Genomic DNA, 15260 nt, shown 5'->3' with positions numbered 1-15260 from the left:
TCCAGTCTATAACTGGGCTGTATTGCAAGGAAGTGTGACACTTGGTCTTCTGTCTCCCTCTCATGGGTGTAGGTTTAAGCACTACCAGGGAAAGCTTTTTGTTTTATTTATTGTAAAGGTTTTGTTGAAGAAATGTGAATGAGAATCTCTTCTCATAAACATTTCTTCAACATAACTTTTATAATAAATTAAAAAAAATATCATCATTGGCTGATTTTTTTTTTTCTGCCTAAACAAACTAAATCAACAAACTCTCTTTGTTTTCATGACTAAATAAACTGAAAAAACAAACTGACCTTAAAGGACAACACAATTTCATACTGTTTACTGTGTTTATATGTGGCGGACCCTGCCACCTTTCTAGCTTCAAACACTGTTCTGGGACCTTATTTTCCTCTGAGAACAGCTTGTTTATTCAGTAAATTATACAATTCTGAGTTTGAATTTCTTCTCCAAAACTACATAGTGCCCCTTTTTACTGCACTGTGTTGAGTAACGTACAGCGTATGGGCGTTGCGTGAGAGGTCTACAGATTGTTTTTTTATGAAGCACTAATTTGTATGTTCAGGACAAGTGTGTTGTTGTGGTTTGATCATCAGTAGTCACACAAAGCCCAATACTGTAAAAACATGCATGACGGGGGCAGAGTTAGTCATTTTTTCAATAATAAGTTGTGTCCTCAGCATCTCCAGTGTAAATGACATTTATGTGTGTAGAAGTGTCTAAGTTTTACTCAGCTGCTTACCACAAATGTATTGTAGTCATTCTGCTACCTCATGTATTCTTCCTGCTAAGAGAAGCACCCTAACAGTCAGGTTTTCCTTATTCTCAATCTCTGTGTCTTACCTCTAACCACCTTTAGGGAAAGGTTCCTGTCTGCTCCTCCAGTCTTCAGACAGACCAGAAAGGTCTGCAGCTTCTTCAATTGCGACTCCAGTTACTCAACAAAACCTACTTGCTGCAGATGTAAGTATCGCACTGAATGTCCATAAAGTTGTAATCATAAGATTTGGAAGCAAAACTTTTGACAGGGGGGCATTGGGGTGTTCTTGGGGGGGCGTTTGTGAGTTTACACCAGAAATTCGCGCCAAGACGAGTTGAAACTTGCACCTACATGAAAACATTTTTACAGATTTTGAAAACATCTTTTCAATGTTTGTATTGGGTGCTGCAGTATTTGCTGTTGCTACTTTTACTGCCAAAGAGAGATCTCTCCTCCTCATGATGCTGGCATCAGTGCACTGTGCGAGGGGCAGGGTAGCTGTCTCAGCCTGCACACACACACACACACACACCACAAACACACACACAGACCTGCTCTGATGACAGTGCGCTCAAACTTCACTAAAGCTGACACGGATCATGCTCATTGTCACAAGTGCAACAACTCTTCTGCAGGTGGAAACATGATAAATCTTTCTAAAGATCCAGTGAAGGTGCTTCACTTGCATACAGGTGGAGAAATGCCCAGACTGCCAAGCTCGTAGTTTATCTCTCGTTTCCAACTCAGATGGTTGTTTAGAATTTCACTGTTCCAGAGCGCTCTGAGCATCCTCAGATATATTTGGCCATTATTAAAATTCAAGTCCAAATATAAAACTAAAAGTAAAATAAATACAATTAAAAAAAATTATAATTGATCTAGAAATGATCAGGTATTTAATAAACTTAAAACAAAGAAGTACATGGAAAAAGTTACATTTAAAATGCAAAAGCTGAAATAAAAATGAAATTGTAAATGGTAATGGAAATAAGACCAGGGAAACATGAAATGTGAAACTCAAACTCAAACAAATGTGTTAATTGAATTAAGGGGAAAATCTAAATCTATGAATGGAACTTATGAACATAACAACAAGTCATTCCTGTCCAGTAAATACAAATCTGTTATTTGGTATTCACTGATAGGCTTTTTAATGCTTTCTAATGATATGACACAACATAATAACAATATAATAAATATAATGATATATAAACAGATAAAAAAAATATGTAATTGATACGAAAAATAAATGCAGGATGACAAATAATATAAATAATAGCAAGTGTAAAAATCATAATAGTAATAATAATTATAAACAGATGAATCATCAACATTCAAGGAATATAATTAGCCTACATTTTATTTGATGGGACTGTACGGGGCCTGGATAACAGATAGGGGATGGCTGGCCCAAAAACAGACACAGTTGGTCAAAGCCAGAACACATGGCAGTGTTACTAGGTAGTGGGCCGGACATCACCATGAAACATCTGGTGTGCCTTCTTTTTATTTTCATACATGACACATTGACATAAATGTCACAGCAACACACTTCGGAGAGCCACGGTCCAAAATGGGATTACGGTCTCCAGTAACAAAGTTATCTTGTTCTTTACAGGCAACTGCCAACTGGGTAAGGCCTACCAGGGAGACTGCTCTGATGCCTCCAGTCAGGAGGAAGGTGAGAGGAAGTGAAATGATTCCACAGTGATGGCTTTTGTGTTTTTCTCTGTGGAGAGTAGTCGGCAGGGAGAGAGCAGAGGACAAAAGACATGCACAAGAGCATGTATAATCAGTGAATGAGGCCTGATTGTGCATACGGACAAAGCAAAGGAACGGCCCACTAACCAGGGCTGCAGTCATAGCCTGAGCTGCATAGTAAACATGAAAAGTTAACTAGCGTTTATTTTTGGAGGTCGTTTGGAAAGGCTGAGCCAAAATCCTCATACTTCACGGCTACATTTGCCTCATCGTGAGCTGGACCAAGTTCAGCTCGAGCAACACTAACCAAAGCTCTGACCTGCATTTTCACCACAATTGTCAAGACCTTGTGTGTGTTGGATTGATGTTGTACTTACTGATGTTATACTGTCCCTTTAAAGTTGAAGAAACCGTGCAATGTAAAAATCTTTTTTTTATGTGTAAGCAGAGTGACAGCACTTGGTACAGTGAGATAGAAAGAAGGAAGGCTAAATAATAAAATTCTGCCAGCATGGCCCCATTAAAACTAATTAACACTGAACTTAACAGTAAGAATCTGGTAATGATTAGAGGCTTATTTAGTGTCTGGCTGTTGTTTCAGCGATGCTTTACATATATGTATTATATTTAGTAAGGGGTCCAAGCAGTTTAACCCAAATCATTACTTCCAGAATAAAAGTGCTCTGGCAGCAGCTGTAACAATAGAATAATTGAATATTATCATAGGTATAATTTAGAATGTTGTTGATCTCTCTTTCAGATTTAGAGTCGTATGTTCAGGGACACAAGAAAAAGCACGGGACCAAGAGTCCATGTCAAGGGTAAGTATATCGTCTGGTTTGATCTGTGCCTCAGAAATGTACAAAATATTATATAAAAAAAAAAAAACATTGGTTACTATTATAAGAACACTGGTTAACTGCTGCCACTTGTCATATTGTTGTCATGTTTTGTAGGATAATGTGTAATAATCATAATGTAAGGCTCAAAGGGTCACACATTCCACAAGCATTTAAAATAGGATTTGGTTGTTTAGGAATGTGATTGGCTGAATGTGATTGGATTGAATGTGAACGGTTTCAAATGGCTATTGTAATATATGCAATATGTTGGACTAGCTGGATATATTAAAATGCATTTTCTTTTCTTGTGTTTTCTTACTTTTGGTTCATACTTCCACTTAAACATTGGTAGATTAGACATTTGGAACGTCCCTAGTAATACTACTCTATATTATAGAAAACATCACCAACAAGACTTCTTGCATCGAAAAAAAATGGAATTTTTATAATAATTTTATGATCAGATACACACTTAAATGGACAACACTTATATTCTTCTATTCTCCACCAGTCTCTCTAGTGCCAAGGGCTCCCAGGGTGATAGTCGGAGAGGTGGCCATGCTGCAGAGCTAAATGGTCCAGCAGAGAGGAGGAAGAGCTGCACGCTGAGGAGCAGCCAGGAGGTTGAGCAGGTGAGGTTTGAGAGCTGTGGGATTCTTCTGAAGGCCAGATATCTTTTTTACTGCTTCTTAAACTCTAAACTTAGTTTCCGTCTCTCATTTTAAAATATTTGCTGAAAAACAGGTTCATTCTCTTCAGCGGCAGTACTTCTACACACCAATGAAATACATAGTTGATCATTTCAGTGTATTACACAAACATTAACATGCTCTGTGCACAGATTCTTTTCATAATAATCTAAAAGTGTTTGGATGTGTACTGTCCTTTTATAATTTCCAGTAGGAAGCCCATTTCTTTATCATACTTGTTTTGTTTGAAGATGAGTGAAACATCTACTTCAAACTGTGATAGTATATTATTATATATATTAAAAGGCAAAAATCACTGAAAAGTGACTGATAAGAAAATCTGTTGGTCATACTGTCCAGGTGTTCTCTTGGCTCTGGCACATAGAGAAGGAATCCTGTCTACAAGAGTTCAGAATGGTTTGCATGTATAAATGACTAATGACTTACTAATAACAAGGAACACGCTTACCTGACTTAAAAACTAATTGTGAATCATTTAGGTGATGGTTGTTTGTGGGTGTGTTGACTTGCTAGGTTAAGATGTCAGCAGGGGTATTGAGCAGTGTTGGTCAAATGATTAACTCGACTGTAAACCTCAGCACAGCGCAGGTCACAGTTGAGGACAATTCCATGAACACCAGTTAATCATTAGAGCTGGTAGTTACATGCTACTCCTTTGTATGAATGATACAGCTGAGTGTGTGTGTGCGTGTGTGTTTGTACGTGGTTGGTTGTGTCACACACTGCCACGTGAACAGGGGTACTCACTGCTAATCTCACTGATATAGGTCAAGACTATGTGTGTGTGGGGGAGAGAGTGAGAGCACTTTGCTGACAAAGCACATCCTCTCTCTCTCTAGCTCTCTCTCCGTCTCTCTCTCTAGCTCTGTCTCTCTCTCTCTTTCTCTAGCTCTCTCTCTCTCTCTCTCTAGCTCTGTCTCTCTTTCTCTAGCTCTCTCTCTCTCTTTAGCTCTGTATCTCTCTCTCTCTCTCTCTCTCTGTCTGTCTCTCTCTCCCTCTCTGCTGCTGGACGAGACTCCACCACTTTTGTTTATTGTTCCAAATGTCATGATTTTGTCCATTTAGTTTTGTAAATGTAAATCACTCTGGCAAATAACATGTTATCCACTGAATTTATTACATGTTCCATTAATTTAATTTTTATTTTTTTCGGTGACGGCTTCCTTATTCCTTACACCCTGAGTGAATCTCACATTTTCTCAAAGAACGTTTTCTGTAGAAGGTGGAAGGGGACAGTTATTTGACCTATGGTGCACTGTGTCATTTTGGACATTAATTTCTTAATTTTTTTATGAAGTTTATGAAACCATATTTGAGCGATCATTGCAAAAAAAAAAGTTTATGGTATATTCTGTGAATGTAAGAAAATCATCCAATAACATTGATATCGACACCAGCCTCAAAACTTCCTCCTTTTGTCCATGTGTTGTAACTACTGTATATGTAAGTCATTTTGTCGTTAGTAGTGTCTCTTTAACGGTATGATCTGTAGCTTTGACCACATTGGGCAGTGGTACGTTGTAAAACAAAATTACATCACCAAAAATGCAATAATGGTGGCAAAAAGCACCCCAGGAATGCTCTGTGATGCTGTGTTAAAGGTTTTGTTTCAAACTTGTGAAGCTGTTCTGACTGACTGTTGTCCTCACAGCACCCGGACACTGAGAAGAGAAACCATCCAGCCACTAAAACAAAGAGCAGAGGCCTTCCCACAGACAGGTCGGTCATGTTATGGTAACTCTGCAGATATCAATGTTACAGGCTAAGACTGTTGAGTAAGATGAAAAGATAGGAAGATGGAAGATTAAAGTCATTAGTGGATTTTTGAAAGTCACAGTCAAACATGTTTGTCTGTGATCTGTTTATGACAGTGTGTAGTGTTACTGACATTAAGATACTTATAGTAGTGCTTTGTCAGATGCCTATCAGTCTATATAGTCTGCCTCTGACTCCTCATCACAGACCACAATTATATCCCTTGTTGCTGCGTTTCTCTGATGACATAACTCTCTCTTTTCAGGGACAAGGGGAAAGGGAGGACTGCTGCCTTTGTAGCCAATGGGAGGTTGGTACCAGCTCTGTCACCTCAGAGGAAAGGTGAGTGTGTGGATGGCTGGTTGGATGATGGCATGAAACTGTCTCCTGTAATAGAAGTTGCATGGAATATATTACTATAAAAAAAATTACCTCCAAAAGCATGCGAACACTTTTAGCTTAGCGACCACAGTGGAGATTTCTGCTTAAATAAGGGTCTTTTCAAATCAATTTGGGGCTCAACCTTTTGGCTTCTGGAGACTTGGATTAGAATAGAGGGTAAATAGATATGACTGAATGTTTACTTTTGGTAAACCTATCCTTTAACAAATGGGGGATCTTGTGATGTTAGCGAAACAGGCTCATGTTCACTCCCCCTAAAACTCAGACAAGACCCACCAAATAGAATCATAATAAGATTGATGAAATCTAAATTTTATATGTCACATAACTGACATTCATCTTTTAGAGCCACCCAGTAACACCCAGTTCCAGTTTCTGCTTAAACGGGAACATCCTCTGTAGCCTGATGGTTGGTGGCTCCTCTGTAGTTGAACACACACATGTTGTTGCAGACGGAGGTTCTGGTCCAGATACCTTTGGTGAAACCTCGTCCGAAGGCTACAGCTCTCCATCCAGCCCTCAACACAGAGGACCAGAGAGCATGGACAGCGAGGACGACAACAACAAAGGTAAAACACGCACGCACGCACTCACGCACACACACACACACACACACACACACACACACACACACCTTTGCTAATCTAATGTTGTCTCTCTCTTAGATACAGACAGCCACTCGGATGACTCCAGCAAAGGTCGGGGCCCTGACATGTTCTTCACCCACCAGACTGATCCAGCTGCCACAGGGGACGTCTCCTGCAGCCATCCTTTGTCTTCCAAGAACCATCGGGCCCAGATGGAGCCGCTCTGCACAGAGACCAGCACAGATTTCCCCCCTCTGCCCCTCTCCACCTTCATGCATCCTCTGCCTCATGTGCTCCCAAACGGGGCCGCTGACTCTTCTCTTCCACTGGCCCCTCCTCCCAGCCAAAGCATCGTCCCCGATGTGAAGCCCTCGTCTGGGACATTGATGATGCAGATGCCCCTAGTGCCTTCAGCAGTCCCAGGACCTGGAATTGTGGGTGACCCAGAGAAGAGGGACATGCTCCCAACGTTTGGGATTCCACCTCTTGGCCTCCACCCTTCAGGAAGTCCCGCTGTGCAGCCCATGGTTCAGAGGTTCAAAACAGCTTTGCCTCACAGCCAGGGTGGCACTGATGGAGCTCCAGGGAGTGGTTCTACTCCTGCTGGCCTGCTGGCTCCACACCAGGTTCCTGTCAGAGCCATCAGTGTCATGTCTCCTGGCCCTACATCCTTCCCTGCTCCTCTTCAGCAGTCTCTGCCCTGCCAAGACCCGGCCGGTGTCAGCTCAGTCCTGGCCTCCTCTCTGCCACATGTGGAGACTCCACATGCCAAGCACCCCGGATTAAATTTACCGTCTGGCCTGCCTTCTCCCTACACTCTGCCCCCTGTCCCCACCTCTGTCATGCCTACTGTAGGAGCACCTGCAGCCACTGGAATAGCTCCATCTCCTGGTCATGTACAGGCAGCTGTTCCTCCAGCTGTGCCCACCCACACCCCTGGACCTGCTCCCAGCCCCAGCCCAGCGCTTACTCACAGCACAGCACACAGCGACTGCACGTCGTACAGCAACAGCAGTGCTTCCTGCGGAAGTGCCCCTGTGTCACCTGGCAACCTTCAGCATACCCAGCAGCAACAGTTGCCCCCCCAGCAGCCAACACCACCACCACCGCAGCAGCAACCACAGCAGCAACCCATGGGCTGTGGGACCTGTGGCTGTCACAACAACTGCGGCGGCCGGGTCAGCGTCAGTAACAACAACAGTGTGAGTGGTGCCTCCGGCTGCCAGGCGCCTTTATTCTTCCCCGCCCACCAGATGGCAGCAGCACGGCAGGTGTTCAGCGTTCCTCAGCCTCTCTTCCATCTCACGAACCTGTGCAGTAACAGTTACCTCACCCAGGCTCAGCCTCCACACCAGGCCAACGGTGCTGCCACCTTGTCCCCCTTCTTCCCCACCGCTCCACCTCCCGCACACCCGCCCCCCTACGGCACCCTCCACACTCACTCTCACAGCCATGCGGACGTGCCATCACATATGCTCAGCAGCCAGGCTGCGGCCGTGGCAGCTGTCGCAGCTGCAAACTACAACCTCCAGCAGCAGATGGCGCCGGCTGCGTCGTTCTGCCAGCGTGTCTACCAGCACGTGTACCCAAACCCCCTGGGTATGCTGCCCACTGCTACACTGGGAGGAGGTGGAGTCAACAAGAAGAACGGCAACGTGTCCTGTTATAACTGTGGTGTGAGCGGCCACTACGCTCAGGACTGCAACCAGCCCTCCATAGACTCCACGCAGCAAGGTAGAGCAGCTACACGGAACAGAGAGAAACAGAAGAGCCTGTAGTTTCCCTCCCCAGAGTCCATTCTCACCAAGTATCTTTTGAGCCTTTTAGGTTAAACTATCCTGACATATCTCCTTCAGTTTGGTTTATCTGGCCAGAAGAGAAGGGGTGCCACTGAAACAATCAAATCGCACCAATTTAAAGCACTAAAATCCTAAAAATGGCAGGTACCCTCTGTGACACCTGTATTGCAGGATAGAAGGAATGTGGCACAAGGTTCTTGTTCCTACCTGGTATGAATGCCAGAGAAGGAAAAACATGGCGGCAAGCAGACAAGTTTGTCATTCAGAGCTGTCGTTGACAAGAATTTGTTCTGGCTACATCTCTGCCATCAAACTCCTCTGTGATTGGTTATCCCAAGAGTACCACGCCAGAGTGAAACTAACCAAACCGCACTAACAGCTACAGGCAGGAGGTGTGACCTCTATAGATACAGAACATGGTCACCACTGTCTTTCTAGGCATTTTAGGAAAACATGCATTTCAGGCCCCTGGCTGAACTTTAACATGACGCACTTCATGGAACTCATTGATAGACTAATGAGCTCACTCATTTACAATTATCAGGCTGCAAATCTTCCATATGTGGGAGCTGTTCAGTTTTTGGCAGGTCATTGGCTGTTACCCCTGCCAACCTGCAGCACCCAGAGCGGATCAGCAGACGCAGACACTGTCCTTCATGCTATTCAAGTTTTGGTTAAATAGTTAAATACTGGTGCTGCCGACAGTTTTGTGTTTCTGGGGTTTTTACAAAGCTCTACAACAGAAAACAAGTGCAACAGTTCAACTCTAAACAGTACAAACTCTTCATGTATATTGTTGAGCCTGGTTTGGGACAGTCTCAGAGGCTTCCTATAGAAACAGTAAGTGGCTGTGTGCTGCACTTTGTCAGAGCTGGAGAAGTTACCCAGATGTGCATTTACCAAACCAAACTAGTCTTCATCCTTGAAATAATTTCTCTTATAAATAACTAAGCACGTTGTATGAGAACATGTGTTCATACAAAGAGTTAATCTTACCTGCCTGTACTCCAGCGTCTTCTTTGCCTCATTGAATGGGTTCATTACTGCCCCTTGAGGCTGAAGGTCTGAACATACCCACAGCAAATATGTTTTTTGTAATGTTGTAGTCAGGCCATTGACGACAAGTTGCAGCAGTGCTTGAAAACAATGTTGGACTACTCACACAAAGCTGCTGCCCTAAGCACCCTGACGCACCAGACTGACAGCCAGTGCTGGGACTGTTGGTGAGTGTCTCTGGTCTTGGGCTCCTGTCTGCAGCTTTTCGCACATTGAATCAGTGTCTGAGCCTGTCTGTTGGAGAAATAAATCTGGCTGTTCAGCGAGGCCAATCAGTGCACGACAAGAGAAATAACAAAAGCCGCTGTAGTATCCGTGATTCAACCATTTAGTGCTGTCGCTCCTTATTTTTCATCTCTGCCTCTCCACCAGGGCCATTTGCAAATTTTTATCAGAAATATTCTTCATTAGAAGTGTCCATATTAGCGAGAGGGGTGTTAAAACACTTCTTTATGTACATCCACAGTTTAGAGTCGTTGTGTTTCCCCTGTTTTAATACAGATACAGAACACAGACCGTACAGTCAGGTCGGCTGATGGCTGTAGACTTTGTGTTGTGTTGAAGTGCAGCTTTTTGGCCGACACAGCGGTCAGCGTCCGTGTCTGATTGTTGTGTCTGGGCCCTGAGCTTTTCCACGGGAAGCATGTCTGCCACACAGTGAATGACAGTTTTGAACTTTGCCTTACCTGTTGGTCTAAACTGATGCTGCTTTGTTAATGATGGCGGACATGATGTTCATTGAAAAATCTGCAGTTAGACTTCTGTCATAACAAACCAGTGACTGCCAGGGAAGTGCTTTGAGTTAGATTAAGAACCTAACAGTGTACAGTGTACATGAACAGGCTGAGCAGCTGAACAAAACACTGAGAGCCCCCACTTAGTGATGTTCACTGTTATTTTTCACCTGTCCACTGATCGTGTATCGTGTGTGTGTTTGGATGCATCTCTGTACGTGTGCATGTGGTCTCGTGTGTGTTTGCAGGTGGCTTCCGGTTAAAGTACGCAGCCTCCCACATTTCAGAAGCACTTGACAATGCCGACTGAAGAGGAAGAAAAGATGAAGAGGAGTTCCGCCGGTCTGGTTTCCACAGTGACGGCCCTCTGTTCTTCCACAGCGCTGTGTGTGAGCAGCGCACTGAAGCTTCAGAAAAGCATTTAAAAAAAGAGAGAGCGACCTGCCAAGGGCTCAGTGGATGAAGCCGAAGTACTTGTGCCTGAGAAAATCTTGTTACCATGGAGATGATTGACTGTCTGGTGCACACCAACAGTCCACGTGACTCCCGGTCCCTTCCCTTTCAGTTTGTTTTTGATATTTTTGCACTGAGGGTTGGAAATGATTAACTTATTACTTAATTATTAGGATGTTCAGAGATTTTGGGGATTTTTTTTTTTGTTTTTACATGAAAGTGGAGACTGAAGAGGTTCTTATACACTTATTTCTAAAATAGCGTATTTATGCTTTTTCCTCATTACTGTTCAACTAGGATTTTATTGTCAGACAGAACTGTACAGCAGTTTTCAAAGATTAAAATAAGAATCAAAAAAGTAATGTAAGCAAAATTGTTTTTAGGTTTGTTTTCATTTTTAATTTTGCTGTAAGGTTTTTGAATGTACACCTTGTTTAAGGCATCGGACTGTATCAGAGTCTATTGGTCTCATGCATTTTTGCCACTTGATATACTGTATGTTTAGATGGAAGGTAATTGCTGCTTTGTCTGTTATTTTCTCAAATTTTAAGATTGTTTTACTTGGTGAAATGAACTAGAGAAAGGAAGGAACAGGTGCACTACAACAGGAGTTATTCTTTCCATTATCAAACTTGAAAATACACTTGAAGTAATCGGTAACTTCAACATCTTGATTACTTTTAAAATGTGTATATATATATATATATATATATATATATACATATATATGAAAACTCAGTCATTTTTTACTCTCCCTGATGAGTTGGGTGGAAAGTCAGGTGAAGTTTCATGGTAACATTTCTGGAGCTTCACACTGAAACAGTGTCGCAGCATTCTCTTATTCTCATTCAGCTGAAGTACATGAGGGCTAAAATGGCTCCATACAACTCATCCAGCATCTCCAGAACCCCCAACATCCCAAATTGAATTAACACTACAGGTAGTTCAGTGCTCTAGAATAGTAGGTTATATAGTCAGTTGCAGTGGAATGACACTACATTAGCGTCCTGTCATACCAACAATGATTGTCAACACTACAACAAGCTCCCTGTTTGAACCACACTGACGCTTTAAGAATATATAGATTGGTATCGTTGACTGCTTGTTGGTGATCTACACTGTCAAGCTTGTTTCTTTTTTTCTAATGTAGAACAATTAAGTACAGAAATGTCAGCTGTCGCTGTCCTCAGTGTACCAGATACAATACTACGAAGGTGCAGCCAGCTTCAAACTATTCTGGATTCATTTGTCATAGATTTGACAAATAGAAACAAAATGTACATCAATCCTCACATTATATAGACTGAGTCATCAAGACCGTTCTTTCCTGCACTCTTGTTAGAATAATGCAATGTGTTTGTTCTATCTGACGGCTGTTTTTGTGTCAGATCACCTCTTAAAGAGTTAATTGTTCACAGCTGGTTCCGTTTGAAGCCTATAAGAGAGCAGAATGTGTACTGAAGTTGAAACACAGGAGGGAAATAACTGACTTTCTACTGTTGATAATTGAGGAAATAAATCTGAAAGATTTTTTTTTTGCAGAAAAACGTCTGACAAACGTGACTTTATCTTCTGAAATGATGTCCCTCTGTTTAATACTTACAAAACAGCAATTAGCTAAACGATCTGAATGCCTAAACAAGTTCATTAACATTCTTTGAGGGCTCTAAAAAGTATTTTGGGAAATGCGGCAATGTGTGAGAATATGGAGGCCCAAGTGTACAGTATTAAATAATAATAATAGTAAAATGTATTATTGTGAAATGTTATGTCATCATTAGTTTCAGTTATATAGTTAATGTTTCCTAGTGTCATGACAGCGGTGTTTGAACTCTCACCTTTCAGCATATCACACACACCCTCCCTTATAAGCTAGCAAACTCAACAACTGCCTCTAGATTTAGCCAGCTAGCCTCTTAGCTTGACAACTGCAGGACAAACCTAACTGAATCCACCGACTAGCTGTTGCTACTAATAAATACAGAACACAGACAGAGACTAGATTGTCCTTTTTTATATAGTTTAACAAGGCTGCACATCCTTCCTTCCGAGCTTAGCTGGTTAACTAGCTAAGTAGAATTGCAAGCTTGGTTTAGCATTAAAGCAATGACACTGTTAATGGCTGTAGCTAACACCAGCTGATTAATTCTAAGTTATGTCAGTAATGTTTTCAAATTAAATATGTTGGACACAACTCTACAAGTAGAAAGGCAGTCTTTCTCTGTGGCTGCTCTTGCTAACAGGAGCTAGCTAACACTGGCTCTGATGCTGAGTAATAATACAAGTTTACAAGCCAGCTGGGGTTGGTATCATGAGCAGCCATGTTGAGCTAAGTTACAGATTTCATTACTGTTTATTTATAGCAGCAGGTCTGTTGCTGAATCAGAATGACTTTGACATTGTCTTGCTAACAGGTGCTAAATATGGTAGCACGTCTCGAGCTTGCTGTTTTACGAGTGGCTTGAGATCAGCTGAGAGGCCGCTGTCATGAAAAGTGAAATTATGACAATAACAGATAATAAGGAAATGTTTGGTTTATGTTTTACACTGTTTATTTTCTTCATATGTTCATTTCACAATACATGTTTATTTATTTAGTATTGGCCACATTGGGGTTCCATATGAGAAAGTGTACAAGGAGTTAACAGTGAGGATAACAGTGAACAACAGGCCTGTTGTTAGATCTGAGCATCTGTGGGTGTTTTCTGTCCCGTCTCCCTCTGAAGATGACAAAAATATGTAACATTTATTTGTTTGAAGCCATCAGATTTTCTGGCAACCTGGAGGACGCCATGTCTCCTCAGTGAGGCTCTCATTTGTTTTATGTTATTCAAGTTCCTCCTTATTACCGTGGGGTTTTATTCTTCCCTCAGCATCATTTTGTCCAGCTGTGTTGTTGCTGGTGAGGGGGGAGTGTGTGTGTGTGTGCGTGTGTGTGTGTGTGTGTCTCAGGCTGCTCTGTGCTTGTCTTCAGGGCTGTTGACGCTCTGCTTGTTTGTGTTGTTTTGCCTGCCCTTACTGCTCAGCCTACTGTCAGTGCATTAGTTCAATTAAAATCTATGCATACACACTTGTTTTCCTGAATGCTTAAAAAGCTGCAATATGTAAGAATTGGCCACCTGTCTGATTTATACTTCCAACAAACAGAGTGACCGCTAACTGTAGCTGACTGTGCTGGCTCGCTCAGTTAGCCATGCAGTTAGCGATACCTACATGACTCTGCCTGGGACCAGAGCTGGGTGAGAGGGCACAGAACTGGGCTTGGCAGTCACCCAGTGGGCTAGCTGGTTAGCATGCTAACTTCCATAAATATCTCTGCAACACAGTACATAAATGTGTTTTTACATAATGTCAAAACTGTTATTTCTTCACATTCTGTTGATAACTTGAGTTAAATTTTGAATGTTTGAAACAAATTTTACATATTGCACTTTTGAAGTGTCTGTCAGGAGATGTCAGTCGTGGAGACTTTGTGATATTTGATGTAAATCTGTAAAGGATGCACACCCTCGAACACACTGCTGTCAGATCGGACTATGCCCCAAACTGTTTCCCAGAAACAACCTCTCCTTTCATTTGACACTTGAAGTGGATCTGGAGATCCTGGAGAGTTCTGGATCCGATGATCACAAGCAGTGAGCAGATGTGGACCAGTCAGACTGGATTCAGAGGCAAGTCCAGTGTAAATACTGAGGATGCACCAAACAACCCAAGTGTAGTTTTGTTAACCTTAATGGTTTGAAAAATGCTGTACTGTACATTTGCAAGGGGTCACTCTGCTGCCACCCTCAGTTGTAATGTTTACTGTACTCTTTGATATCTCTGTACTGGAAAGGTCAAATATATTTCTAGAGTGGAATTTGGATTTTATGCAAATTGTTGATGTTTTTCCTGTAATTAAAAGCAATAAATATAAAAATGATAAGTGACTTTGTCTCGAATCATATGATTTATTGTTGGGCAGCTGATGCTCGTCATGTTTCCTGAGTTGTAAAAGCTTTGCTTGTGTTTTATATGAAGTGTAACTGAGGATCAGTGCTCAGGATAATCACCCACACACACACAGTGATGCCTTGTAGAGTAGTTTCCTGGTAAATGGATTTGATAATGTCGATTTAGTCACATATTTATGAGAAAGTTGTTTTCAAATCTGTTTTTTAATTCTGCACTAAATGAATGAACACACCTGCAGCCTGTAGGGGATGAAAACCAAAACTAAAAGATCACAGTACAACTTGGGAAATGCAGGAAGACAGAAGCAGAAGAAACTAGTTAAAAGTTGCATTAGCAGAAATATTGATGGGTGTGTAAATCATCATTCTGTAAATATCATCCACTGCAGAAAAGTGGATGGACATCACCACTCTGTTGCAACCACATGGTAATTTGAGCCAATGATGAGATGCAGTGTCACCTTCAGTCATAAGCAGCTGGCTTTACATTGGCTGATAACTTATA

The 15260-nt window shown here is 42.0% G+C and overlaps 1 protein-coding gene across 1 annotated transcript in view; it reads left to right on the top strand.

The window, feature by feature from the left end:
* Positions 1-14731, top strand: part of zcchc2 (zinc finger, CCHC domain containing 2) — a 29693-nt gene extending 14962 nt beyond the window's left edge. Inside the window, exons 6-14 of the mRNA XM_073488175.1 lie at positions 863-966; positions 2382-2444; positions 3225-3285; positions 3818-3938; positions 5668-5735; positions 6037-6113; positions 6626-6742; positions 6839-8494; positions 10598-14731. Of these exons, the coding sequence (XP_073344276.1) occupies positions 863-966; positions 2382-2444; positions 3225-3285; positions 3818-3938; positions 5668-5735; positions 6037-6113; positions 6626-6742; positions 6839-8494; positions 10598-10659 (2329 nt within the window). The 3' untranslated portion in view covers positions 10660-14731. The remainder of the gene's footprint in view (positions 1-862; positions 967-2381; positions 2445-3224; positions 3286-3817; positions 3939-5667; positions 5736-6036; positions 6114-6625; positions 6743-6838; positions 8495-10597) is intronic.
* Positions 14732-15260: the final 529 nt, after the last annotated feature.

Source organism: Pagrus major, chromosome 19 (genome assembly GCF_040436345.1).
Source record: "Pagrus major chromosome 19, Pma_NU_1.0".
Lineage (NCBI taxonomy): Eukaryota > Metazoa > Chordata > Actinopteri > Spariformes > Sparidae > Pagrus > Pagrus major.
This window is presented reverse-complemented; position numbering and strand designations above follow the sequence as displayed.